Source organism: Eublepharis macularius, chromosome 2 (assembly GCF_028583425.1).
Source record: "Eublepharis macularius isolate TG4126 chromosome 2, MPM_Emac_v1.0, whole genome shotgun sequence".
NCBI lineage: Eukaryota > Metazoa > Chordata > Lepidosauria > Squamata > Eublepharidae > Eublepharis > Eublepharis macularius.
The window spans coordinates 185,850,666-185,878,158 of NC_072791.1; the positions used below are offsets into that span (position 1 = coordinate 185,850,666).

Below are 27,493 nucleotides of genomic sequence, written 5' to 3' on the forward strand. Positions count from 1 at the left end.
GTGGCTCTGAGTTGCTGTGGCTGCTTCTCCCCCTTTGCAGGTAAGGGCCCTGTTTGGGCTGCTGCTGGGTCCCAATTCTTCCTGCCTCTGCCCTCTCCCTCTGGTGTAGGCAGGTTCTGGCCCTGGCTGCTGGCTGAGGTGGCAGGACTGCTGTCTCCTGGCTGCCCCCCCCCCGCTTCCTCTTGTTGAGGCCGGGGGCTGTGCCTCAGACCCCGGACAAAGTCAACTGTTTAGCTGCTGTGTATAACAGGATGCTGGACTAGATGGACTAGTCAGATTCCAGAAATACTCTTACGATTGTACCAGTTTATTTTGAGAACTGCCTTCAGCAGGTCTCTGGAGATGGCGTATATATTATTGAAATAAATAAATAATCTGATGTCCCAACACTCTCCCCACTTTGATCCAGTCCCACACCTTCCATACTTCCTCTTCCAGCTGATGATGGGAGAAACAGGTAACATCTCACAGGACAGGGGGGAAGAAGGTGGACTTTTGCTTAAAGCATGCCAGTTACTGATCCCTAAACTAAAAGTGCCCTAAGTATTCTATGTAGCTAAACTGAAAGTTATTCACAGTCCAAGTCCAGACTCTGTATTTAGACCCAAGGCAATGGAATGCAGAAGAGAAAGGATGAGAGCAATAGGTGGTAGATCCACTTGCATAATAGGCAGTCAATGCTTTATATTTATCCCTTATTATGTCATGTTGCTTACTATTCATGATCTAACTTTTGCAAGTCTGTATTGTCCACCTTCCATTCTTCCAGCCCTTCAAGTAAACGCAGAGACAGAAAAAAGTAACCCTTGGAAGAAAAGGATCCATACAAAATGGCCAGTCTCTACTTCTGCATCCTCCTCGACTGCCATGAAGAATTGTTGTCATGTTGGGCTAATTCAAAACACCTCTGCAGCGCTGACCTATAAAACCAGCTTTAATCCAGTGTAACCAAGCAACATATAGAACACAGATATCCGATGTATATTGTGCATATTATGAGAAAATATGGACTTCCAGAAATACTGTTGCGGAATCACCTACTATATAACAAATTCACAGAAGTTGCAGCACAATAAAACTTCCAACTAAGTAAGAAGCTGATAAGAATACTCATCATTTTGTTCAACCACTGAACTATTTTCTTCCAGTATCAGTAGAAAAACCTTTAATGAAGCAAAACTTCTCCATAATTAGTGTGTTGAGGTCATGAGAGACAGGCACAAAAGGGCAAATCATATATTTTAAAAACATGTAAGTAATGCAACTTTTATCCCTTCTTATGACCTACTTCTGTTCATTCATTGTCTTAAGATGTTTCAGAACACTCTTTATCTGCAGATCAGAACAAGCCATTACATTCAACATGGTGTTGCTGCTTAAAATGTCAGTCTTGCATAGGTCTATCCAATATATTCATCTGTAACCTTTAGAGACATTTATTTGTGTAATTTTCCCACCTTGTCAAACAATGCTGTGATGTAGGAACAGACACGTGATGTGTTAACATAGGTAAGTGTGCCTTAAAACTCAAGGCTTGCAATCATCATGTGCGGAACATAGCATCGATCATAACATCGTAATATTTAAGCCTGCCCTAAAAAATCAACCATCTATCTCCAAGAGTCTTTTTGGAAATGCCTTACCATTTTATTCACTTGCTGTGTGAATTCATAAATGTCAGAAGAGGTTCCTATAATATCTATGTAGGTTGAGTATGGAAGAACCAGAACATGAGGGTATTGTGAGTTTACATTCTCACATGCCTGTTCATGTTTATGTTTCTCAACTCTGCTGAATCCTTCCAGAGACAATCTTTCTTTGCGCAAACAACTTTGTAAATCTGCTGCCATGTATTCAACCATACTTTTGGCTAGTTCTAACTGGCCAAGACTTGGGTTAGAAGGGTCATTATCAAGATATATTGTGGTAATCTCACCATCTCTGACCTCATAACTGTTAACACCACATTTTTCTAGACTCTTTTGATACATCTTTTCTTTGAACGTTTTCATGTACAGATATATATCAGTGTCAAGGGCAACAATTAATCCCTCTTTTTTAGTACTTTGAACAAAATTATTGCTTACTTCTAAGGATAAATCACTTTTTGCTGGCTTGGTATTAGATCTGTGATCTGCTTTGCTCTCTTTTCTCCCAGACTTAACATCAGATTTTGAAAGGGAATTATGTACTTTTAATGCAAGCTTATTTTGGAGGGAATGTATTGATGAAAATGGTCCCTGCACAGTTATTTGTCCATTAGAATGCAAAGTTCCAAAGCTCAAAGCTGTGAAATTCTTCCTAAGGTCTTCCACAAGATCTTCTAAGGTGTTTTTTTCTCTCAAGATAGACAAATCGAGGAGGCAAGAGACACAAATAAAAACCTAAAGATTAAAAAAAATTGTTTATGGATGAAAGACAATGCCATTTTTTAAGCTTCAAGAAATCTATAATATTCAGTCCCAATTGCCTCAGCTGTCTCCTTCCTACTAAACCTTAAACTAAGCTTCATGGAGCAGGGAAATTTTTATTCATGTTTCTGTAAAGTAACTATATACAGTGATGGAGTCATACAATAATAACTAAATAATGAAATAAACACATGCAGAAAATCTGTCAGTCACACAATATCAAACTGAGATAGGAGTACAGAGACCGGCCAGGGTTCTTTGCTGCCTCCCAAAATATAATTTGGGAATTAAGGCAATGAAAAAAGATTGGAAGACTGATTTTTCTTTCATATCCTGGAGGTCATCTGGATAGTTTAACAAGTAATTAAAGCACTGTCTCCCTAAACCAGGAGTCTGATCCCATAAGCACCGATTACTCTAAAAGTGAGATGCTGGGAGACTTCAGACTGAATCTTCTAGCATTTTCCAAAGTCAAAAGCAGCCAATCATATCTGTACAATGGAGAAAGGGCTTAAAACCATCCCATATCTGCACCATTTCACCAACTGAAGTTACCACCACTACCATAGTTTGCTATTAATAAAGAAAAAAGACAGGCACTTCTTTTTGCCAGTCATGTTCTCTTTCCAGGGCCAATCATGGGAAATCAGAAGGATGGGGGGAGGGGGCTTTTAATGGTGAAATCATACAGAGGATGAATAGTTATGTACTTTCTCTTCTGACCTCCCCCGGCACTTTGGTTCCAACCTTAACTTTTAAAGATTCCAATTTAAACAGAATTCCTTTATCATCTTAGAATCTAACAAAATTTATTCCAGGACAAGCTTTCATGAGTCAGAACTCGCTTCTTCAGAGGCACAGAAGAGTCCACTGTGGATGGACACTTCTATACCTCTCAAGAAGTGAGTACTGATCACCCCCCTTCAGAAATAGCCCCTTGATCATATGTGAAGCTTAACATCCAGAAGACCATGATGAACATAGCATAATACAGTTTTCAAGTGAAAGGTTAAGTTATTCTTACTTACACTTTCTCCATACAAAGATACTTTCAGGGGACAGTCCACAGGCAGCCTCTTGTCCTGTAAGTGGTGCTCAGCTTTTGCAAGGACATTCTCTGCAACTTAGAAGAGGAAATTCAAGGTTACTTTTGTCTTGTGGGGAAAAAATCATACAAGATAAAAAATGCTTTGTTGCTGATCTCACTACCAGAATCTTAGATGTGATCCCCCCCCTTGATGTTTTCCTTTGGGATTCACCCACTGCTCAATATTGTCTCCGGATCTTTTATGCACTGTGCAAATGATTCAGAGAAGAGAGACAGCAGCCTGTCTCTTTACAAGATTAATTGGCAGCAATTTTACTCCCCCAAGGCTTGGCTGCAAAAACTCTCTCATCTGGCAGGCAGGCTATAGACTTTATTCATGTATGAGTATTTCAAACACCCACACAAACACTCTCTCTAGAGCCTGCTTGCATTTATATGTCTGATGAATGGCAGAAAATCCTAAAGCAGCAAAAGATTTCAAACCAGGGTATCATCAGCCAGCATGTTTAGAATGCTGGAGTTTATAGAACATGAATCCTCTTTTATAGCTGACATCGTAAAATTCTGCTTTATGGTCAATGTTCTGAAATTCTATTTTGTTCCTTTGATATTACCTTGCCTATCTTCAAATGTTATGTATGCAACTCCTTTGGTTGGTGTAGGATAGACTATGTCTTCCACATCTCCGCCTTTATTCTTTGCCTTTTGAAAATGAATCATTAGTATGTCAGTCATTATGTCATCTTCTAGAAGGCCATCTGGAATGCCGTAGACGACAATGGTTCTTTGTGGCTTGGCAGCTTGTGCAGTAGCCTGTGAAGAATGTGAGACATGGACAGTGCAAGTTACAGCAGTTGAGTTCTGTCTGTCTTTGGTTCCCGTCATTAACTTGAGAATGGGTAGGGACTGCTCTTACAAGGACTGCAAGTACACATCTTGCAATCGCTTTGGATTCTTTCTGGAAAAGAAGCAAATCCATTTCACCAGTGAAGTGGTCATTTATGCATAAGAACCTCTTCTAAATTTTAAGAACTAAAGGGGAAATTCAAAAATATATTATAGCAGTTGATAAGCTGCAGTAAGGTGCTGGTCGTCAATGACAAAGCTGCTCAGGGACTGAGGAGTCAGCCTGTCCTGAAGGGGGTTGCACTCCCCTGAAGGAACAAGTTTGTAGCTTTGGGATACTGCTAGATCCTGGCCTGCAGCTGGAGGTCCAGGTCTCCTCTGGAGATCTGCAGATTTCACTTCACTTTCATTATTACTAAGTACCTGGGTCAATATATTTTTTATTTTACTTCGTTTATGCTCCAACTTTCTCCCCAAGAAGAATCAGGCTAGTCTCCTCCCCGATAGTAGGACCAGAAACGTAAACCAGAAACTAAAAGCTTATTCTTATGTTCATATCAAAGAACTTGCATCTTGCATCTTGCATTTTTCAAAAGGTACATAGCACTACTTGCAAATAGTGACGCTTCAGTTTTAAAAGGCTACTTAATAGTCTTTATATTATATTGCTGTTGGGGAAAATATCATTTTTGAGTGGGAAAAAATAATAAAAAGTATTTTAAAATGAAAATAAATAATATAAATGGCCACAGCAGCCATTTGAGGGGTGAGAAGGCCATTTTTGGCCTCCTTTGTCACCCTGTGGGCCCACACAACAATGGAGGCCAAAGACGCCCCCCAAATGGCTGCCGCGGTGGCCATTTAAGGGTTGGGAAGGCCATTTTTGGCTTCCTCCACCGCTCTGCGAGCCCGCCCCTCGCAGGTGGCGGCCGCAGCCTCGGAGAAGACAAGGTAAGTGTGGGGCTGGGGCTTGTGGGATTTGGCCGTTTAAAGGGCCCTGCCGCTTGCAAGTGGCAGGTCCCTTTAAACTATCAGCTGGCAGGCAGCTAGGAGGATCTCCCCCTGCCACCTGATAGTTTAAAAGGACCTGCCGCTTGCAAGTGGCAGGAAAAGTTTAAATGGCCATTTCCCCGGGGAAATGGCCATTTAAACTGCCCTTTAATACAAACCAAACAAGCCAGTAGACCAGTTTGTGGAATTTCATGGCAACAAGCTTCCATGAACCAAGCTGTTTTTTGGTTTTTGGTTCATATTCAGGTTCGTGCCCATCTCTACTCAAAAAGCTGGAAGGGGCCAGGGCCTCTCTGGACATCTCAGAAGGCTCAGTTTTTAGTCCTTCTCCACTTGCATCTTGTGGAAACACAAGGCTTCTCCCAAAATTGCCTTCAGGTCTCATTTCTGTTTTGAAATGCACACCTCTTGTTCATCTCCATTCCACTGGAATGCGCCTGACACACTGACACAATGGGCTTGCATTCCAATATGCTGGTTTAGTTTGGCACCACAGGATTTCAGTTGAGGAGGAGAAAGAAGCTGAATGAAAGTGCTAAGTCCCCACACTCCCCTATTGAGTGATTTAAGTCACTAGCCACTGTGGAGGCAAAAATGGAGATACATTTGTACGTAATGTGGTATTTCAGTGTATGAGAAGAAACTGCCAACAGCTGCTGACATCTTGGAACCAAAATCAATTTTACATCCCATCTCTGTGCAAAGTACTTAATGGCTATCCCTCAGAACTCTGCCAGAGTAGGAAGATTTAAGACAAATGCAGCAGTACGGATGCCTGAAAACTCTGCTGTAGGCAGGCAATTTTTTTTTTAACTGACAAGGAATCAGAACAATCACTGACTATTATTTATAACAGGAGTAGAGAAACAAATCCGAAGAGACAGCTTCTCAGTCTTATCCACAAACTTAATCTAAGAAGACACCAGGACTATTTTTAAAAAACTCCAAGCAAAAAATTGCTAAAAGCGTTCACTTATAAGTTAACTTTTATTACACTTTACCATGTTAATTTAATCTGGGGTGGGGGAATCTTAACACAAAGGTAATTTTCCTGATGCTGTTCAGTAAGGAAGCTAGATGTCTTCCCAAAGTGACTTTTGGAATTCTCTGAATACCAAAAATAAATATAGGGTTGGATACCTAGCAGCACTCATGGAATTCTGCTCATACAATGGGGTGTCCCATATCCTCCTTTAGTCCCCTGCATAACCCCAAAAAACCTATAGCAAAGGGGTGGCAGCCACCAGCACCATACAGTCCATTGGCAACAAAAATCCAGGTTCAAACGCCCACTTAGGTTTAAACTACAACTTACATTTTCTTTCATGTTCATTTTTAAAGACTCCCCACCTTTGCTAATGTAACTGCCAGGCTCCTTTTTAATTTGGGGGAGGGGGGCTCATGATCCTCTCCTGTTTTTTCCAATGAAAAATATCACTCCCAAGTTGCTTTCAATAGAAAAACTTTCTTCAAAGAGTGCAAACGGTTAGTGGTGGCTTTACTCAGCAAGTATATGGTAGAGGAAAAAAGAGCTAAATAACCCCCACCCACCCCGTTTGGTTTTGTCCATAAAACAAGACAGCACAGAGAAAAGCTTTTCCTTTATACTCAACAATATCTTTTTTCCCTCCTTCACCCTTCTTTTGTTTTGAGTAACAGCCAGTGCAAAACAATGTGTCACGGTGGTTAGAGTACCAACCTGGGATCTAGGAGACCTAAATTCAAATTCCAATACCAGGAAGCTCACGATAAGTACAATCCCTGAATTACACCTTACTAACTCCATTGTCTTCAGCTGACTAGGTGGCAACTCAGCTCAAGGTAGAGCTCAGTCCAAACTACCTCACAAAATTGTTATGAGTTAAGCTGGGGGAACGGGACAAACCTGATGTATACCGCCCCGAGTTCAAAGAAAGGGAAGGATAAACATCTGGGAACCTTTAAAGCTTGCTGATATTTAAGTCTTAACGTCCTCAGGAAAAGTAATGTTATTTTTTAAAAATGCTTTCCACTCAGATCTTAAACCTATTTACACCATTGTGATTACAGGTGTGCTTAGAATCATTCCACTCTCCTGCCCCATTAAGAAGGCATTCCTCCATTTCTAATCATAGAGCTCAATTTTACAACAATAATCTTCAAGCTAACCTACAATAGCCTGAATTAACGTTTGGTAGAGGCTCAGAGCTGGAAAGGACATAGAAGTGCATGCAGCACCCCTCTCAGGGAGACCAGTGCATAAAGTAGTGGTTAGTGTTAGACAAGGCTCTGGGAGACCCAGGTTTGAATCTGCACTCTGCCTTGAAAGTTCGCTGGGTGACCTTCGGCCAGTTACAGAACTCTCAGAAGGCTCAGAATGCTGCTCTCAAGTCATAGCTGACTTATGGCAACCCCTGGCATGGTTTTCATGGCAAGAGGCTAACAGAGGTGGTTTGCCATTGCCTGCCTCTGCAACCCTGATCATCACTTAAGGTCTCCCATCCAGTTACTAACCAAGGCTAATCATATTTAGCTTCTGAGATCTTACGAGATCAGACTCTCCTGGGCTGTCAAGGCCACTGGATAGTTTATATACTGTTTAATATGTCAGCCTTTTAATTGCTTAAGCTCTGTTTTAGCATTTCTTCAATTTTGTAATTAGACTCTTGCTAGTTTTAAAGCTTTGCAAATTTGCACATATACCCTATTACACTGTTTACTGAAATGTCCCTGGCAGTAAATGTAATGGCTCACTCACGCTGTGTAATCCGCCTTGACTCCCAGTAAGAGGCAGACTGTATACATAACGTGAATAAATAAAAATAATAAATAAAAAAGTTCTTTTCAAACAACTAAAGCCAGGCATAAACAGTTCCAAGTCATGGGCGAGGAAAGCAGCGTTTCTTAATACAGGGTTTAGTGTCAGTCCTATAGCAATCTAGGCTAAAATTTAACACGGAGCCAACACAGGGTCTCGCCAAACTTTACTTTTACTACACTTCTGTACCTGGTGCGTGGGGAAAGCATACGGCAAGATGAAGCAGAGGCCCAGGGATTTCAGGAGCAAGAAGCTGCTCGGGGGGGGGGGGGGGTTAATTTGTATGCAACTCGAGATCTGCCGCGATTGTTGCAGCTTGTCGTAATTCCAAGGGACGGGGAGGAGGGAAAAGCAAAATGAAAGTTTTCCTTTGGCGCCTTTCTGAATATGAATATCCCTCCCTCCTAGGGCTTCCGCGACTCGCATCGGCGCTAGCAGTAAAATGAAAAGATAACACAAATGAGTCACTCGCACTTGCCATAACGCCGCAGTTACCACTGGTGACCACCCCACTTTTCTTGAGAAATGCAACGGTGCAATGTTTACTTTGGTTTCGCTTCTGTTTTCCTGGAAACCGAAGGAGGGAGTGGCAGTGTGTGTGCTGGGAAATGTAGTTCACTGTAACGCAGAGTCGCCTGCGAGCCGCACCATGGAAGGGGATGATCAACTACGAGCCCCAAAAAGCTGCTTTCTCTGGGCAGATCCTGGGAAATGCCGCGCCCACTTTTGCTTAACGCTTTCAACGCTTTGGGTGAAAGTTTGTGTTGTCGATTTGAAGCTTTTCCCCCGGTTTTTCCAAATTAATCGAAGTTCAGTCGTTCAGTTTGCAGAGACTGATACGTGCTGTATAGATTGTATGTGGCGTGGCGCACGCTTTTCGGTCTGCAGCACCACGTAGAAAAGAAAAACTAAACCAGCTTGAATAGCTAGGCACTTCTGTTCGCGGTTTCTAGGTTATGTTGCTTTGAAAATTTTCAGAGAAATAGAAGTTTGTTGCATTAAAAAGGTGTCCTGTGACACCTTAAAAACTAACCATTTTATTCCAGAGCAAGTTTTTGTGATCTCTGGATGTAAAAAAGTTTGAAGAAGAATTAATTGGGGGATGGGGTGATAGGAGACTTTTTTATTGCATCCCAAATGAACTCTTGCCTAATTAAAGACAGAACATAGTGCTTTTTTGTTTTTAAAAAATGTGTTGGTGCTCATATGTAAGATTGCACTGATTTTTTCCATTAGGGCGTGGGAGAGAACCCAGCCCAGCAGGTGCCAGTATTCAGTACAGATGGACACCCCCACCCCCACCCCCACACAAAAAAAACACCAAACAAAAAGCCCTGGAATGAATGTTAAATTTAAAAACAATTACTTCAGAAAAGAATTCCAGGCAAATTGTTGCTCCCGTAGGATTTCTGAACAATTAGTTTCCTTCATAGGTTTGAAAGTTCTTAAATCATGAAGTAAAAATGATATTCAGCTTGGTTCATCTGAAGGTGTGGTAGTGAGACATCTAACCTAACCTATCTCCCAAGCTCACTGAGAAAATAATGTAGGACGATCCTTTGAGTGCTACCCTCCCTTAGGTACATGGAGGCAAGGTAGGATATAAATAAAATGAACATTTCAAATCTGTAAATAGATGTTTAAAGACAGTGTTTATTAGAAAGAACAAAGTACGTTTGAAGAAATTTAACTCATGAGAAAGAAGCTCTTGGTAGAAAGGCACAATCACAGGGCCATTGTAGCCAACATTTGAGATTTTCAGAGGGTGAGGACTTGAGAGACCCAGAAATTGTATAGCCCCCACTGCTCCAAGCGTAACAGGAAAGAAGATCCAAGTTGTTGTTCATCTCTTAAAACTGGATGCTTTGAACACCCAAGGCAGTACATAGTAGAAGTGAATAGCAAGTCCTATGTTCTCTAACATGATTAAAACTTCCAAGAGCCTTCACTGTGTATAAATGACATCATGCAGCATTACATCATTACAGATCTGTGGACAGAAACTGAACAGGTCTTATGCATGAATGCAAATACTTCCACATGGGCTAGAGATCTCTAGATTTTCACTTCTGACTGCAGCTCCTTGTACTCCAACCAGTAGATTCCACAAGGAACAGGAAGATATGAAAAGGAGGCTGAGAAACCTCCAGAGACCCAGCAGGGCTCCTCTGCATGTGCTGGCCATAGCCTTGACTTGAGTCAACAAGATGCGACTGGATTTTGGATAAACCCGTGTTCAGATACTTGCAAACCAGAGTACCACCCCCATGATTGTGATATTCTATCTCCCAATCACTTGTACAGCCCCTATTCTGTAGACATTTGTCACAAGTAAGTCTCTGTGTAGTTAACATGGACAAGCTAGTTATGACAAATGAGCCCTCTTGCTGTCTAACGGACTTAGTCATGACTAACTACAAACTGGATCACAGTTGTGCTATTTAGGGCACAGGATGTTTCCATCGGCAGCATTTGAACAAAAAAGGCACACAGTCAATGGCAAATTGTCAAAATTACAAAATAGTAAAAATTGTTCTGCAAGACCTTTCGCAGAATGTGAAGGTGAGGTAGGGTTCACCTGCAGACTGTCATATACCACTCTCTGTATCCATCTCAAAATAAGCAACGTTGGTTCCTTTCGAAACATATCTGATGTATTCAACTTCACCACCACCATTACTGGGTTTCTGGAAGTGGATTGCTATCATATCCTGCATGCTCTCCTCATCTTCTGCCTTGTCTTGAATGTCTGTCAATAATAATGTCCTCTTGGATATTCCTGAAAACATCTGACAAAAGGGAGAAAAAGGAGCATGTTGCATATACTGTTTTTTTCCTAAAAGAACCGGCGCGATGCTGCTGTTGAGAACCTGTACGTTGCCACCAATGAGAACTCACTCCATTCTGTTCACTGCACTGTTTTGAAACGGACTATATATCCCTTGTTGATGCTAGTTTTCAGCTCTGTGGAAGCTAACAGGTCCAGCCCAAACTCCTTTTGCCGATAAATAATTCTGCTGAGTTCTATGGAAGTGTTTTACTCACACTCTATTATTGCTTTAATATCCTTTAAGATCGAACCCTCTTGCCTGAACATGATTGTTCTTTGAGATGGGACCTCAAAGTTTGTTCTTTGAGATGGGGAGTGATTCCGCACATTTTGGATAATGCACTTCCAATCTTCTTTATAGATCATTTGGAATGGATTTTTTTATGTGCGGAACAAAAAATCCACCTCAAACGATCGATAAAGTGCATTGAAAGTGCATTATCCAACGTGTGCGGAATCAGCCCTTATGTGTTAATGAAGAGTCAAGAGTAATATTGCACCATGTACAAATTGCTGGTGTTTTACTGCTTTGAAAAAACAAAAGGAGAGCCACAATTCTTTGAGCGATGCTACAGCTTGGGTGGCTTTTGTTTCTTGGAGCCTTTGGCCAAGTAATTATTCCTTCACTGTACCAGATTGTTGCTTGGAAATTATAAATGTGTAAACTTTTCAAGAATTCCTAAAGTTGTAAACCCATTCATTTCATTCTCTAGAAATCAATCTTGGTAATTCTCACATTATATAAACAGGAGCCCAGCGGCACCTTGAAGAGTAACATCATTTATTCCAGCATGGGTTTTCTATGAACCACAGCTCACTTCTTCAAATCCTATGGGAAGTAATTCATTTGGAGATTTTTATAATCACAGAAGGTGGGAGGGAGGGGGAGAGGAAGAAGAGGAATTGGATCAGAGAGAGGCTTGGCATGAATCGGGTCATAATTTTTTTTGTTATAAAATTCTCCAAAATTATTTTCGTCCCATGGCATCTGAAGAAGTGAGCTATGGCTAACAAAAGCTCATGCAGAATAAATGTTGTTTGGCTTTAAGGTGCCACTTTTGTTTTTATTTTGCTACAACAGGCTAACATGAAATTCTCAAATAAGCCATCTCCCAGACTGAAAGGCTCTAGTCAAAAAGCATCATGCTGGGAGAGAGCATTCTTGGATTCAACAACCAGATAAAGATTTTTTTTTCCTGTGATAACTAAAAAGTAATGAACGTGCCTTTATTTTCTTAATAGCTTATTATATGCAAATAGCTTATGATACGCAAATTTAACTACAGTGTATTCACTAACCAAGAATATCAAACCTTTTAGAAACACTTCTAACTTTTAGAGTTTCCTTCCAAGTATCAGAAACTCCACCCTTCTGTGTGAAGAAATGTGTTGTCTGGGAAGGGGAAGAGAACACAGCTAGGCTTACCTCTTGAGACTGAGTCTGCAAATCTACGCACCTTTACTGAGGAACCATTCAGCCAGAATTTACTGGCTTGTGCTTCCAAGTAAATGGGTACAGAATGCGGTGATAAATACAAGAGCCAGCTTGATTCCTACTTCTGGTTTAGCCATCCCAGTATTATTTACTTACCTCAAATCTTTCCAGGTACTTTTCTACAATAGGGGAAACCATAACCACATAAATCTCGTCACTTGCACGGAAAGGATATTCTGCCCATTTCACAATGTTGTTAGCAACTAGAATTAAAAACCAAAAAAGAAATGAGGAAAAACAGTACACCCAACTATTTGCACCTCTGAAGAGAAACAGAGTGCAGTCCTACGCAAAGTTACTCCAGTCTAAACCCAGTGATTTAGACAGGAGTAATTCTGCATAGGATTAGATCCTAAACTGTGTTTTTAAATGTCTGCATCTATTCTAAGTCTGGATGCTTTTTTAACTGGAACTAATATTTATGACCAGTATGAATACCATAGTGTAGGAATTTACTTCCAAATACTTAATCAGACTCCGGTCATTGATAATTTAACTGAAGGAAAAGCTAAAAAAGAGAACACAGCTGCTTACCTTTCCCTTTCAGAAGGACAATTTCACTAGAATAGAAGCCGGAAGTATTGGGGAGGGGAGGGGAACCCACTTGGTTACTAATAGGTGTAAAGAGAGAGCAGAATAGCACCTTGCAGATAAATGCCAAAAAATGATCTCTTGCATTCTTTATCTGCCAAATTTCATTTCAGCAGTTTCAGTAAATAGCTATGAGTTGATATAGCTTGTGACTGAATATGCTGGTCTATAAAAAGGGAGTCATGGAAATTGCCTTGAACATTTGCAAAGGAAGAAATCTAGCTATCACCAACAGTCAGATTCTGTACTGACACTCCAGAGACTGCTGTAAAACCATTCTCTTTCTTTAGTATCAAAATTGTCCAGTGCTTTTGAAACAGACATTTTTATAGCAAGTCTGTTGTAGAGCAGTATTTTAACTGCCCCCCACCATAAAAACTAGCAATGCAATCCTATGCAAACTTATTCCAGTCAAAGCCCATTAAAATCAATGGGCTTAGACTGAAGTAACTCTGCATGGGATTGCACCCTTGATGATGCTGTTCTTTACCTGCAGCTTTACAGTCTAGAAGGCATCAAGAGAGAAGCTGAGACAAAGTAAAACAAGAGGGCATAGAGGGAGAACAGCATTCTTTTTTCCATTTCTTTTCATGAAAGCAGGTTAAAAATAATCCACACAGATTTAAAATGCGAAGCTATACTATAAATAAAAGAAAGAGGCGTTGTTTATAGAAGCTTCAGAATGCTGAAAAAGAGAGGCACCCTAAACCAGACGCTAGGAAATTCATGACCAGTTTTCCCATTGTTTAAAATAAAGTAAAAGACGTCCCAATTGATATGTGGCTATACCTCTAGCAAAAGGCCATTTTCCCCTCACTATTTTACTGATCCAACACTGCAATCCTTTTTTTTAAAAAAAATTTTTTTTATTGGATTAGATTATAATATCATTCAGCACATTCATTACCCCCTTGTAAGTCTATTTCTAACCCCCTCCCTTTCCTCCCCCCTTTTTAGTTGACTTCCAACAGTTTTCCAACCCTTAGTCTATTTTATTACTTAATTACTTAATATCTCATATACCCTGTTAAACACACACTTAATACTCTTTTCTCTAAGCTTATTAAATCTCTACTAAAAATATCTCTATATCTCTATGGTACAAGTTTCCCTTTAAATACCTCAGGTAAACCATATATTCTACCTAAAATAATGCTAGCATAATCATATATATTAGCAATCAAGATATTAAAAATATAACATTACATCCATTTTACTTTCCGATTATCTAAACTCTTTACTTTCCACAATCCTCCTGATTCTAATGTTAACTTAAACTCTAATACTCTATTACACACCCATCTTTTACTTTTTCTGCAATCCTGAACAGTCATACCCTCTTGCTTAGGGTGGCAGTATAAATCGCACACAAGCACAGTTGAACATTCACGCTCCATACATATTTGGGGGGGGGGGGGAATAAGCTCCTGCCTGAGTACTGACTCCATGGCCCAGCCCTCCTAAAAAGAAACAGGAAATCTGATTATGGATCCCCTCATGTCATCTAGTCATGCCCTAAGGAGAAGCATAAGAAGAAAAGATAAAATGAGAAAACGAGACAAGAAAAGAATTCAAAAAGGATAGAATTACTGAAGATTATGAGACAATGATGAAACATGGGTGGAGCAAATTACAACTTAGTAATAAATTTCAGGAAAGTAAAGCGTCTCTCATGCAGCAGAGTAAATTTTTTAAAAAGCACTTCATTAAAAAAAACTGATACTGGTTGAGAGCCTTCAAACTAATTTGATTTGCAAATTTAGCAAACTATTTAAAAGGTAGCTAGCAGGTGATTATACTCTGTCTCCATGCATGCGCACCCACCCACCCACCCACATGGTCCTGAATGTAACCATCTACTACCAGAGCAAGATCTGGGTCCAATAGCAGCTTAAAGACCTGGATCTTGCTTTTCTACTGCAGTCCAACACAGCTACCCACCTGAAACCATCCACTACCAGGGTTTACTGCCTCAAAGTTTGTAAAGATGCCTCCAAGAATTTCATAGTGCAGCAGACAGAATTTCTTTTCAGTGAAACATAGCAGGGGAAACTGTACTTGGTACACTGTTTACAGCCAAGCCGTGAATACCTTCTTTGGATTTATGCTTTGTATCCTTATCACAATTGAAATTTACTGAACTGCTTACTCATAAAAATCAGACCTAGAGATTTCTATCTTAGATCAGTTTAGAAACATAAGAAATTACACAGTAACAACCAAACAATGGCAATGCCAGCAAAATACCAGAAAAGGGACTCAAATCCTGTAAAGTTAACTACTGGAATGGAATGTTTCAGAAATTACCTCCTGGCTGGACAAACGTAATGATGGCCATTTGAGACTGCCTGTCGTATAACACATCCTGTACGTCCCCTCCTCCTGGTTTAGTTTTGCAGAAATTCAGTTCCAACTTGTCTTTTACCCATTCATCTGGGATTGGTAGATTAGGGATATCAGAAACATTAATCTTCTTTCGAGAAATCTTAACATTGAGCTAAGGAGAAAAAAAAAACCAAGCCAGTTCCAAAATTAGAAATTGAAATAGAATCCAGAAGCATAGCCATGTTCTCCCAGAGTATCAAAAATAACCATGGTCATGCCATCAGCTTTTTTAGGCCAGCTTCCATTCCTAATGCCTGGCTAAGGAAGTCCAATCGCGGCAAAATACTGCACAACTAGAATTCATCAACAAACTTAACTGTGAGAATCAGGGATTGTGTGTGTCTGTAAATTTGAATTACAGCAACAACCACCAATTTGAGTGGAGAAGAAACTAAAAAGTTTTCCCCTGATCCTTCCCTGAGAATTAAAAAAAATCAAACAAAAACATATTTTGAAGAACTCTCACAAAATCTTAGAATTAATTTAAAATATTAATTATAAGGTTTTACTCACTGAAATTATTTCAAAGAACCATTAAGTATGAAGGTATTTTATGTAGGACAATTTATAGTGCAATTTAATGACAATACTTATTGTTGATATATCTAATGTTCAGACTCAAGATGCATTTCTGCACTTAGAAAGGATTGTGATAGACACACATTACTATAGAGAAATAAGATTTGCCCTGGAGATGGACTTAAGTGATTCTGTGGGTCTGAGCAAAAGTCAAGGGTGCCCCCGCCCCCGTCTTCACACAGCTCATCACTTGTGAACTGTTTGATGTGGTGGGCAGCAAGCAGTACACAGCTGCTATACAGGCTGTGGGCAACTGGTATAGAGAGGGAGAGGGGAATGAGCAGGCAGGCAGGCACCATGCAGTGCCCCCTCTCCCTTGTCTCAACTGAGTTGCCCTTTGCTACGGGCATAGCAGGTGGCCCTTCCCCAGCCTCTGTCGCTCTCCGCTGCCTCTTGAGTTGCTGCTTTGGTTGCAGCAGCACCAGGCCGTTGCACAGCAGTCAGGGGCCCAGAATGGGGCCCATAGCCAAGACTGCCAGTGGTCTTACTGGAGGATAAAAAGGGCAGCAGAGATAACAGAGGGGCAGAAACCGCACAAGACCTGTTGCTGTAGGTGGCAAAGCTGCAGAGGAGGAGATTTACATTTTTGCTATCAAAGGCTATGTTCCCAGCTAGCAGAGGAGGCACCAGTTTGCAGCTTTCTCGCTCTCTCTGGGTATATTTGCAAGTTGATTTGAACATAACTAAAGCATTAATACTTTTAAAATGCCATAAATATGCCAAGAATTCAGTTATATGTGCAAACAAAGTTATGCATGATGCCATTTATGTTCTTAATGTAGTAAAATATCTTTAGGTTTTATAAGAATGTAAATATTACAGATACTTCTATTTCCCCCAAAGTTTCCAGGTTCTTTTCCAGCAGGGGGGGGAAACTAGGTAAAACGTCTAGTTTTGAAGTGAGATTTTAAGGTTACAAACACACTGGCTGAAGTATGACGAAACATAAACAGAGTTAATAAAATGAGAAGCCTTGGTGTAATGTCTGACACACATTACCACATGGGTCCTTCCCAATCCCAGGGACAATTTCCATACCAGTGCTGGACTCCAAGAATATTCACAGCTGTGTCACTTAAAGACAAAAGGATCCACAGCCTGGTGCTATGCATGTTGACTCAGAAGTCCCGCCAAAGTAAATGGGATTAACTCCCAAGCAAGTGTGCGTAATATTACAGCTTTTTAGAAAAATATGTATTAGAACAACCACTGACATATTATTAGTCTTGGTATACTTTAACAAGCTTTCATAATGGCTTTTCAGTTACCCAAAATGATAATCCACTCTCCAGTTCAACAGGTCGAACTCTCACAGCTGTCTTTGCATTTTCCAGGTTCACAACATGATGAGACTTTTGAAGCAATTCCTGGGTGACTGAAAGGACAGCAAATCTTTTCTATGACCAGGTACTCACAGGTTCTTAACATTGAAACTGACTGTACACATATTTCAGAAAAGTTCATAAGCAATGTTATGTGTGTTGTGGGAATATACACAGTGCATAGCAGTATTTTTCGTGGATAACAGAAACTCAGTAGGGATGGATTGAGCCAGTGTTTTTTTTAAAAAACCTCAATCTCACTTGTATTTTAATAGCTGGAGCTTGTGTCCGGCTGATATTTAGAAATATGTCCCATTAGGTAGGTAGGTAGGTAGGTAGGAAGTAGAGTGGGACTGTAAGATGGACAGAAGAATAAAATCTTTTGTTAAGAATCCTGCCTTCTGGTATCTCCTTGCCTGCACCAAACTACAGAACACTCACTACAGGCTCCATCTCACCTGGATTTTCTACATTCAGGTGCCATGATCCCCAGCATAACATTTTGACGGTCAAATGGGACCTATCCATCCTTTTCACTAGTAGCAAAGCTGGCTAGATCCAACCCTGTATCTCCTTGGTCAGAGATACATCACAGGGTTGGATCCCATGGAAGATTTCTGCACGTGCAAAAGATCTTGAACAAGTGGAAACGCTAAAATTATCCCCTGCTGTCTGCTTGTTCTAAGTGAAAGTGATTGCATCCCTATTATCACTTCCACCTGTGAAAGACATGGTGACATGGCCTGCCCCAGTTCCACTGAGGCAGACTCTTGGGATAATGAGAAGTCCCTCTTAAGCCATGAGATCTCCAAGGCGCAGGCCCCTCTGAATGCGCCACAGGCAGACTGCTGTGATCCTTCCCCAACAGTCAGAGAGCCCAGGAACCATATGAGCAGGTCTGCACCCAGTTGGCACCGTCTGAAGACTTGGAGCCACTAAGGGGGGCCAGCCAAGGTCCTGCGCCTACAAAGTCTTCTCCAGAGTATCAGGAGCAGAGACAAAGGAGGACCAGAAGGAAGGCAGGTCCCTGACGAGGGACCAGAAGGAAGGCAGGTCCCTGATGAAGGAACCTATGACATGCAGCTTGAGGTCTACCTCAGTCCAGTCTCTCCCGTAAAGGAGGTGAGGTGTAGTTCATGACAGTAACTGGACTCTAACTAGGCTATCAGGAAGGATAATGATCCCAGTCTCTTATATAAGCCTGCAGAAATGTGGAAGTTTTGCTAGTGAAGCAGCTTCTATAAGGCTTGCTGTTGTTGCCTTGGCTGCTCCTCGCCTGCCAGATACAAAGCAGGATGCATATCTTAATGTACTTCTAATACAATTGCAAAAACAAATGTCAGTAAAACCATGAAAACGACCTGTTGGACATTTCACTGCCTCATCTATACATTATTTTAACAAAAATTATATTGAAGAGCCATGCTTTGGAGCAGCTCTTACATGGTTGCTTGTGCAGATGGAATGGTGCTAAATACCTTTTCCTTTCCGCTCACACATTGCTGGCTCCAAGATGCAATCTTGCACAATCTCTCCTCGCACATTATACTGCTCTCACACTTCATTTGCACGAGGTACTGCCTGAGGCCAGTGACAAGGCCAACATCCACTACAAGTGAAAGCTTGCCAAAGGGAGCCAAGTGTTCTGGAAAGAAATATCCTTGACAAAACTGAACCTCTTCTGGTGCTGCCAACACTGACACACCACACGAGCAAACCACACTTCTCTTAAATTAGCCTATTAAGGTAAAGGTGTGCAAGCACCAAGTCATTACTGACCCTGGGGGGACATCACATCGTGACATTTTCTTAGCAGACTTTTTGTTATGGGGTGGTTTGCCATTTCCTTCCCCAGCCATCTACACTTTACCCCTTAAAGGTTAAGGTAAAGGTAGCCCCCCTGTACAAGCACCAAGTCATTACTGACCCACGGGGGGACAGTATCACAACAAATGCATCACATTTTCTTGGCAGACTTTTGTTACGGGGTGGTTTGCCATTGCCTTCCCCAGTCATCTACACTACCCCCAGGAAACTGGGTATTCATTTTACCGACCTTGGAAGGATGGAAGGCTGACTCAACCTTGAGCCGGCTATTTGAACCCAGCTTCCACTAGGATCAAACTCAGGTCATGAGCAGAGCTTAGGCTGCAGTACTGCAGCTGACCACTCTCCACCCCTTAGTTGGCCAAAAATAGTTGACCTCTGCAATACAATGCATTCAGCCCCTGGGATCTGCTAGCCTAATTGTAGATGGAGACTGTAAAACCCAATGGCTCTATCAGGCAGCTAACTGTTGCTGGTATCACTCGACCACAACACTGTTAATATCAGAGCCAGCCCTGTATTCGGCTGAATGAGGAGCTGACTCAAATGGTAGCTCCATTTAAAAAGTGGCAAATTGTCAACTATTATTATGTTTTTACTGCAGGTGCCATATAGGTAGATTTACAGTTTAAGGTGCCAAAATGTGCTGGGCAGAATATAAATATAAAAGTGGCTGACTAATAGCATGGCCTTAAATTTATACCACCATATCTCAAAAAGGACACTGAACGGCTGGAAAAAGAACAGCAAAGGGCAACCAAGATGATAAAGGTGTCTAAGCACCTTTCCTGTGAGGAAAGGCTGAGAAAATTGGGAGTTTTCAGTCAAGAAACAAGACAGGCAGGGCATGATAAAGGTTTATTTGTCCAAGACCACTCACTCATTGGATTATAAATAAAAAAGGAAAGATAAGAGGTTTATAAAATTATGCATAGGATAGAGAAAGTGAATAGAGAGAGCTTTTTCTCCCTCTCCCTTAATACTAGAACTTGGGAGTGTCCAATGAAGCTGATGAGACAGCACAGACATAAGGAAATACTCATTTACTCAATGATAATTAAGCTGGAATTCACTGCCAGTAGACACAGTGAAGACCGTAAGCACTGATGGCTTGTAAAGTGGGTTGACTGGATTGAGAGAGGTTTTATCAACTGCTATTAGCCATGCTGAGTAGAAGGAATCTCCACAGAGCCAGCAAGCCTCTGATTACCAGTTCTCGGAGGCAGCTTTAGAGGAAAGCCTTGGCCTCTCTGTCCTATTTCTATGGCCCTCCAGGTAACTGTGTGAAACAGCACATCTGATTAGATGGACCAATGGTCTGACCCATGAGGCTCTACTATGTTTTTGTGTTCTAACTTTTCCTTTCATATGAGAGAAAGTCCTTGACTGGCCCAAGTCTCTTTCTAGCCCTGTATTGAAATAAGCTCTTCATACCATTTTCTTCTTCAAATGTGATGAGAGCTTCTCCTTTGTTCAGTTTGAAGGAGATATTTGTGGAGACATCAAAAAAGCAGCATATATTCGTATGCATCTCTTCATTCTTTACTTTCTCCAGGTGTGTAAATTTCACTTTCGTTTCAGGTATGAATCTTTTAAGCTAATATGTTAAAAAGCAAAACAGAAGGCAATTATCTAAATAATTTATTAAGCTTCAAGGTTAAAAACATTATTGGGTAAAAGACTACATTGGCATGTAGATCCCTGAAGTGTCTGCTTGTTTCTAAAATTTGTCAGGCCAGCAAATAAATGCTTAGGATAGAATATACACTTGCTGTTAGTAATATTAAATCCTGACTTTATGCCTCCCAAATATAAGTTTATTACTTGGGCGCTGCATAGGACTGTGAAAACATTTGTAACTGCACCATATCCTTCCTCTAAAAGAGTTCAGAGCAGTGTTTAATTTTTTATGACGCTTGGTGGTTAATACTTTGTTCAAGACCATGCATCCATATTCAAGACCCATGCATCCAGACATGGGCTACCAGTGAGCTTCATAGGTGAGGGTCAAACTAGACATGATTCATGATCAAGATCTCCCACTTTTTCTTTCTTTCCTAGTTTAAAGCAGCTATTGAAGGGGGACTCAAATGAGAGCAGTGGCGTTACGGGGGACGGTTAACCTCTTTTCCCTGTGTCACTTTCCTGAAGCAGCTATCTCCCTTATTGTGGGAAGTCATACAGTTACTAATGGACAGTTTTTTATTGTGGCCCATAAGCCTTACAGAATTAGAAAAATACCCTAATTAACAGTTTGCGGCAATGTAACAATTCAGATTGGGTAAACGAAAGCTGAAAATCCACTGCTCCCCCCAAAAACAAACACACACACAAAGACAGAGACTGTTTTGAACTAAAAAATAACCCACAAGAAATCCTGATCACAGATTTGCTCAACCATATCTAGGCTGAGCCTAAAGGAAGATAGAACCCGAGTGTCTCACGTTAGAAACCAACACTCTAGCCACTGAACTGGTAAAAAGTCAAGAGCAATTGCTACGTTTATTACTACATTCTGAACACTAGCAAAAGGCAACATTTATGAAGTTGTAGGTAAATGATAATTTAGAGAGCTTATTTGTATTAAACTCGCAGCATGAAAAGGGGAACTCATGAAGTGACCCTGATCACAGGTAGTGAACTCTGTGTAATTCTGGATGAATTTTTTTCAAATCTTTAACTTTTTAGAGTTTTTACACTGGAAATCTTTTCAAATGATGACCTCTTGGCAACTCCAACTTCATCACCTTCCTGCACTCTTTCTCAACACCTCCCCAGACTGAAAAATAAAACATTTGCCCTTTTAAAAGTTAAATGATAAAACTTAAGATTACCCGGAATCTCTGAGCAAGTTCTTCACATTTTGCCTTCTTGGCTGTAATTTTGTCTTTAAGGAATTGAATTTCCCTTCTCAGTTCATTTTTTTGTTCATTTATTATAGAAAGATTCTTCTGCAGAACACAAAAGGAAAATTAAACATTTTCAGCACGATTAAGGTACTCTGTCAAAAATTGCCTCTTTACATGCTGGCCAATCTCTTCTCCCTCACTCCACCTTCCATGCTGTTCCTCAGGGTATATTTTATTTTTTTTAAAAACTCACATTGTTCTGAACCTGAATCACACCAATAAAATCAGATGTAACTGAACCTCACTTCTGTGTTAAACCAAACAAGCCAGTTTGAATTGATTCTGAATTCTGATTTATCTCAGAGGAATCACAACAAATAGCCTAGCACCACTCCTGGATATGAGCATGACTGATAAAAACTCAAGAAATACCAATTACATCAGTGGGAACAGCTTTCTCACAACATATTTAAGATAAAGAGAGTAAAACTACTAGAGCCCTGGTTTTGACACCCACTAGAATTCCAAAGATTTAGGCAAAGTACTCTTTAATATTTTCTGTCTCAATTTCCTGAAGGCCTAAGCCCCTTGATTTAAAGCAACAGGTCTTACAAGTCACAGACTATCGCAGGCTTGGGGCACAATCCATAACCATATTTCCCAATTATTTTGCTCCTTTCTTAAAGTGCTGGCATACAAACAGGGTTTTTTTCCTGGGAAAAGAGGTGGCGGAACTCTCAAGATGGAAATGAGGAAGAAATACACGGGTTTCTTTGAAATAATACTATTTTCAAGCTCTATTGCAAAGTATTTTCAAGAGGTGCTGGAACTCCGTTCCACCACGTTCCCCCTGAAAAAAAGCCCTGTATACAAATGTTCTCTCATTACCTGATAATTCTCCCAATCTAGCTTTCTTTCCTTAGCAAGCTTATCTTCCACATCCTTCAGTCTTTTTAACTCCAATTCCCATTTTCTTCTCTCCTCATCAGCGGTAAGTTTAGCAAGAAGCAATTTGGCCTTTTGGTTTTCAGCTTTTGCAGTCTTCTCCTTAGTAATGTGAAAGACATCAGTGCAATTTTAGACTTTTCAACAAAATGTCACTTGTAAGATTTTTAATGCACAGCAGTTGTTCTCCTCATACAGTCTATGCCAACATCTCTGAACTGCACAAAGACCTTGAGATCATACCTTCCATTTTTCCAGGTCTTGAATATTTCCACTCTCATTTTCTTGCATGCCTGGAATCTCGCCTTCTGCTTTCTTCAAAACAAAAACATTTTTAAATGTTTCCTTTCTGTTTTGAAACACAACTCAATTTTTTCAAGGCTGTTAAAATCAAGGTGTTCTTTATTTGAATCTTTTGTGCAACATAAAATCTATTATTACATGAAAAACAATGCATGAAAAATTCCTTTATAACCAACACCTAATATTTTATTATTTCTTTATTGTCCACCTTTAGAGTTACATGTTTTAGCTGGTTTATGTGGAAGATCAATTAAACTGTGTGTGTGAATGTGGTTATAATAAATGTCTGAAATGTGGTGAATAGCAATAGTCACATATAAAAGATACTAATCTCAGACAGATTTTCAGTGCAATACTAAAAATGCTTTCCTGGGAGTAAGCCCCATTGAGTAGACCTTAGTAGAACTGTGAGTAGACCTCCTTAGGATGGCAGTGTTTGTGATGTGGTCATTCACTGGTGTATGATACCACTTGCCAGAAATGCTGGTGAACGCTGACAATCTCATTTAGGTGGCATGGCTTTCTGTACACTCACACATACATGTTCATAGCTGCTAAATTTCACGCACACATTTGAACTTTGGGTAGAAAAGGTGAGATAAATATTATATAAATTGATAGATACATCATTCCCAGAAATCTCTTTTCTGACAGATTCTACAAGTATACCAAAGACTTTCTAAGAACTGGATTTCTTACCATTTCTGAATTCTTGACAAATTTCTGAAGCCAGCGAAGGATAGTGCTAAGAATTCATGACTAAGACTAGGAAGACCCAAGTTCAGTGATGCAATGTTCACTTGATTCAAAGTAATCACTGATGAACATTTTTATACTAGCCCAAATCCTGAAAAACATTTTTTATGAGGCACTAAAGCCACAATGAAAAACTCATCACTTGAGGTAAAACAAAACTGAGTGCCATAAATCTGTAAAGGCAAAACCCCCTCTGTTTTTATTCACTGGTTTTCATTCAATATGAATCATTAAGCCCTAGACAGGAAAAAAACGATGACATAATTGTTGTTGACCTGTAAGTAAGTACTGGATATGCCTATTCAGAATAGTTTCCAAAGCTCTGTCCAATCTTTTCCCAAGTATATCTTTATTAATAGGGATTCCACCACTATGTCACCTAAGCAAACATTTGTTTTAAAATAAATGTAAAGGCTATGAGAAATGAGTATAAAACTAAAAATATAATTATTTAACTAACAAGTATGATGGCATAGTCTGTGTATCCTCTCAATAAAATCACTCTATGAAGAGAAGGACTCGCTCATTAAAACCACTGGAACATGATGTTTCAAAAATACTCTTTAGCATAGGAACAGTTTGAGTATAACATATTACACTTTTTACCTGCTAAGGCATAAACATTACAAACAATGGGTGGGATCCTAAGCATTGCCCATATAGGCAAAGCAAGACACAAACAGGCCACTGAGCCCCCTGAAATTCTGCTCTGGTCAAGGGAGTCACGGACTACGTGAGGGCAAAGTGGGTATCAGCTGAGGGAGGGGGAAATCTTCCACCAACTTAAGTAACATTCTGCCACTATTTTGCATGCAAGGTCAACTTAATTCAATAAGATAAACTGCAGCTTCACATTGACAAATTAGGATCTGCCCCCTGTCGCCAATGCTAAAAATCTGGATGGCTGTGGGCATCATAACGGACCAGCAAGTTACAATTTGCTGGTTGTGTATGTAGGTGTAATACAGATCATGGGGTGGATCCTATGATTTCTTCTACTATGTTGAGTTGCCAGGTGGCCTGGAGAAAAACGTCTTGCCCTTTAACAGAGACTTAAGGCCCAGAAGGTGGGCAGGCGAACCTTGTCATGGCATGGAGGTAAATAACACCAACTGGCAAATAACATCGTATTAAGCCTTTGGAAAAAAGGCAGGGCATTTTTCCCAGGCCACTTGGACACCCTTCTATCAAGATTTAGAGGAGCGTTCTATTGCATGGAGGGGCTACCAACAGTTAATTCTAACGTAAGTTTTGTCCCTCTACTGTTGTCCACAATGTCTTGCATTACAGTTATTTAAAACAAATGACATCCCACTGGTTTGCCATCCCACTGCCATTTACGCTGCATGACAGCCCTCCAAACAAACTGATGCCCATACTACTCATTAGATAAACATTATGGTTAGTGTCGGACTAGAATCTGAGCGACACTCTCCCCACTCTGCCATGGAAGCTTGTTGGGTGACCTTGGGCCATCACACACTCTCAGCCTAACCCACCTCACAGGGTTGTTGTGAAGATAAAACAGAAACAACATACCCCACTATAGACCCTCACTGGAGGAAAGGGCAGGGTATAACTGAAGTACATAAATAAAATTATACAATTGGAAATGCTTACTCCTGACATTTTGTTCTGCTGGTCCACTAAGGGACTGGACTATGATTCCTTTCTCCTGCTCAGATAGAGCTGGTGTACACACGTCACCTGATCATTGCTGCCTCACTGGAATGCTGCATATGTGAATCCACCCAGAGTCGCAGTGAGAAAGGCAGGCTGCAAATTACGTAAATTAAAAAAAAGGAATAGAAAACGAGCCAGACCAGATTAAGCATTACTTTTCGAATGATCGTCAACATCAATTTTACACCCATTACATCACTTGCAGTCCTCTGCCGCAGAAACCATTCACACATTCCACTGTGCGCCATCAAGGTCTGACTCGCCATACCATGTACACGCACGTATGAACGTTATTATATTCGAGTTCCTCAACAGCCCCCTTTGAAACTACCAGCAGCCGGTTTTATGCAGACAATAAGTCTAGTACATATCTAGACCTTGCGGAGATCTACCGCACACCCGTCGCCTTTGCAAACCGAAACCCACTTTTGGTTTCACTTTTTAAACGCTGAAGAGGAGGGGGGAAGGGAAAGAGTCGGACCGCAGGAGTTGGCAAAGCAAATTCGTGCCGCTGGTAAGATCGCCTCGACAGCTTCGGAACACACTTACGAGCATTGCGGGGCAGGAGTGCTCCTCGCGCAGCGGTGCCGGCAACTCGCCTTGCGCTTGAGCTGTACGGAGATCCTCCGGGAAGCCCCAGCAGCAGAAAGCAGAAAGCAGCTGCACTTACTGAAAGTCACGTGCGAAAAGGGAGGCCCTCAGAGCCAATCGCAACCCCTGGAGGGAAGGAAAACGAGCCGTGCGGGAGCTTCAGGAAATAGGGCTCTTTCATGCTTCCAACTGGGAGAGAACACTCACACGCTAGAATACTGCAACCAGCACACGCACACATAACAAGACTTAAGTGAGACCCCTCCCGTTACATGCCAGGGTTGCCAGCCTCCAGGTAGTGGCTGGAGATCTCCTGAAATTACAACTGGTCTCCAGGCCACAGAGATCAGTTCACCTGGAGAAAACGGCTGCTTTGGGGGGTTGACTCTATGGAATTATGCCATGCCAAGGTCCTTTCCCTCCACAAACCCCACTTTCTCCAGGTTTCTCCAGGTTTCACACACACACACCCTAGATCTCCAGGAATTTCCCAACTTGGAGCTGGCAACCCTAGTACAGGCCCTGAAGGAGGAAGCAGAAAAAAATAGGTAGCTAGGTAAGAAAGTAATCTTACAGGGATGAGTTGGGAAGGCAAAAGGGAGAAGGCCACACCCCATCCATGGCCACAGGCCCCAAAGTAGAAGTCCCAAGCAAGGTGGGCAAGCAGTCTCTTATCTTGTGTGGGGCAGGTGATGGGAGGCGAGGCTGGAAGAAAGTCACAGCTCACCAAGGGCCAGCCCATGCCAGGACTAGTCTCAACCCAGGCTGGGCTTCACAGAGGACTCGCTTTGTGTGAGGCCATCTGAGCTGGGGTGATCTCAATGCCTTGTCCAGGGCTAGGCTGAGTCTCAGGTCAGGGTGGGGTATTGCAAAGGGCCCAGGTGAGCCTCACCTCACCCAAACCTGGGCAAAAGTAGGGTTGCCAGTCTCTGGGTGGTGGTTGGAGATCTGGAATTGCAAGTGATCTCCAGGCTATAGAGATCAGTTCCCTTAGAGAATATGGCTGCTTGAACTCTATATAGCATTATACCCTGCTAAGGCCCTGACACAGTCCCCACCCTCTACAGGTTCCACTTCCAAAAATCTCAAAGTGGAGCTGGTAATCCTACATGAGGAGATTAATGACACCTGAATCCAATGCATACTTACCTGGAAACACCTTTAAATACAATGGAACTCACTATGGAGTAAACTCTCCCAATGCAATACAAAATAGGAGCACAT

General features: G+C 41.1%; 2 protein-coding genes across 5 annotated transcripts; both read right to left on the minus strand.

The window, feature by feature from the left end:
- Positions 1–875: 875 nt before the first annotated feature.
- RBM43 (RNA binding motif protein 43) lies at positions 876–8,664 on the minus strand. Of its 3 annotated transcripts, XM_054971900.1 has the most exons (4): positions 8,592–8,664; positions 4,074–4,272; positions 3,440–3,534; positions 876–2,384 (listed from the first exon to the last, which is right to left on the minus strand). In XM_054971900.1, exons 1-4 carry the CDS (start codon positions 8,592–8,594, stop codon positions 1,611–1,613), a joined length of 1,071 nt encoding a protein of 356 aa, XP_054827875.1. In that variant the 5' UTR covers positions 8,595–8,664; the 3' UTR covers positions 876–1,610. The 3 variants fall into 3 exon arrangements, with proteins under 3 accessions (XP_054827875.1, XP_054827874.1, XP_054827873.1); XM_054971899.1 differs by lacking the exon at positions 8,592–8,664 and having other exon boundaries at positions 3,440–3,528; positions 4,074–4,752; XM_054971898.1 differs by lacking the exon at positions 8,592–8,664 and having other exon boundaries at positions 4,074–4,752.
- Positions 8,665–9,746: 1,082 nt separating this feature from the next.
- On the minus strand, positions 9,747–26,335 carry NMI (N-myc and STAT interactor). 2 transcript variants are annotated; one of them, XM_054971902.1, is made up of 10 exons: positions 26,228–26,335; positions 25,616–25,771; positions 23,180–23,251; positions 22,880–23,038; positions 21,977–22,093; positions 20,577–20,739; positions 17,262–17,368; positions 15,337–15,526; positions 12,535–12,641; positions 9,747–10,902 (listed from the first exon to the last, which is right to left on the minus strand). In XM_054971902.1, the coding sequence occupies exons 2-10, from the start codon at positions 25,622–25,624 to the stop codon at positions 10,702–10,704; spliced, it is 1,125 nt and encodes a 374-aa protein (XP_054827877.1). In that variant the 5' UTR covers positions 25,625–25,771; positions 26,228–26,335; the 3' UTR covers positions 9,747–10,701. The 2 variants fall into 2 exon arrangements, with proteins under 2 accessions (XP_054827877.1, XP_054827878.1); XM_054971903.1 differs by lacking the exon at positions 25,616–25,771.
- Positions 26,336–27,493: the final 1,158 nt, after the last annotated feature.

Coding starts and splice junctions, on each gene's coding strand:
- RBM43 (XM_054971898.1), bottom strand. CDS start 4,344: ATGACGGGAACCAAAGACAGACAGAACTCAACTGCTGTAACTTGCACT. Junction 3,535..4,073: donor AACATTTGAAGATAGGCAAG/GTAATATCAAAG, acceptor TCCTCTTCTAAG/TTGCAGAGAATGTCCTTGCA. Junction 2,385..3,439: donor TATCTTTGTATGGAGAAAGT/GTAAGTAAGAAT, acceptor TTTAATCTTTAG/GTTTTTATTTGTGTCTCTTG.
- NMI (XM_054971902.1), bottom strand. Junction 23,039..23,179: donor AAGACCTGGAAAAATGGAAG/GTATGATCTCAA, acceptor CACATTACTAAG/GAGAAGACTGCAAAAGCTGA. Junction 20,740..21,976: donor AACTTGCTCAGAGATTCCGG/GTAATCTTAAGT, acceptor TTAACATATTAG/CTTAAAAGATTCATACCTGA.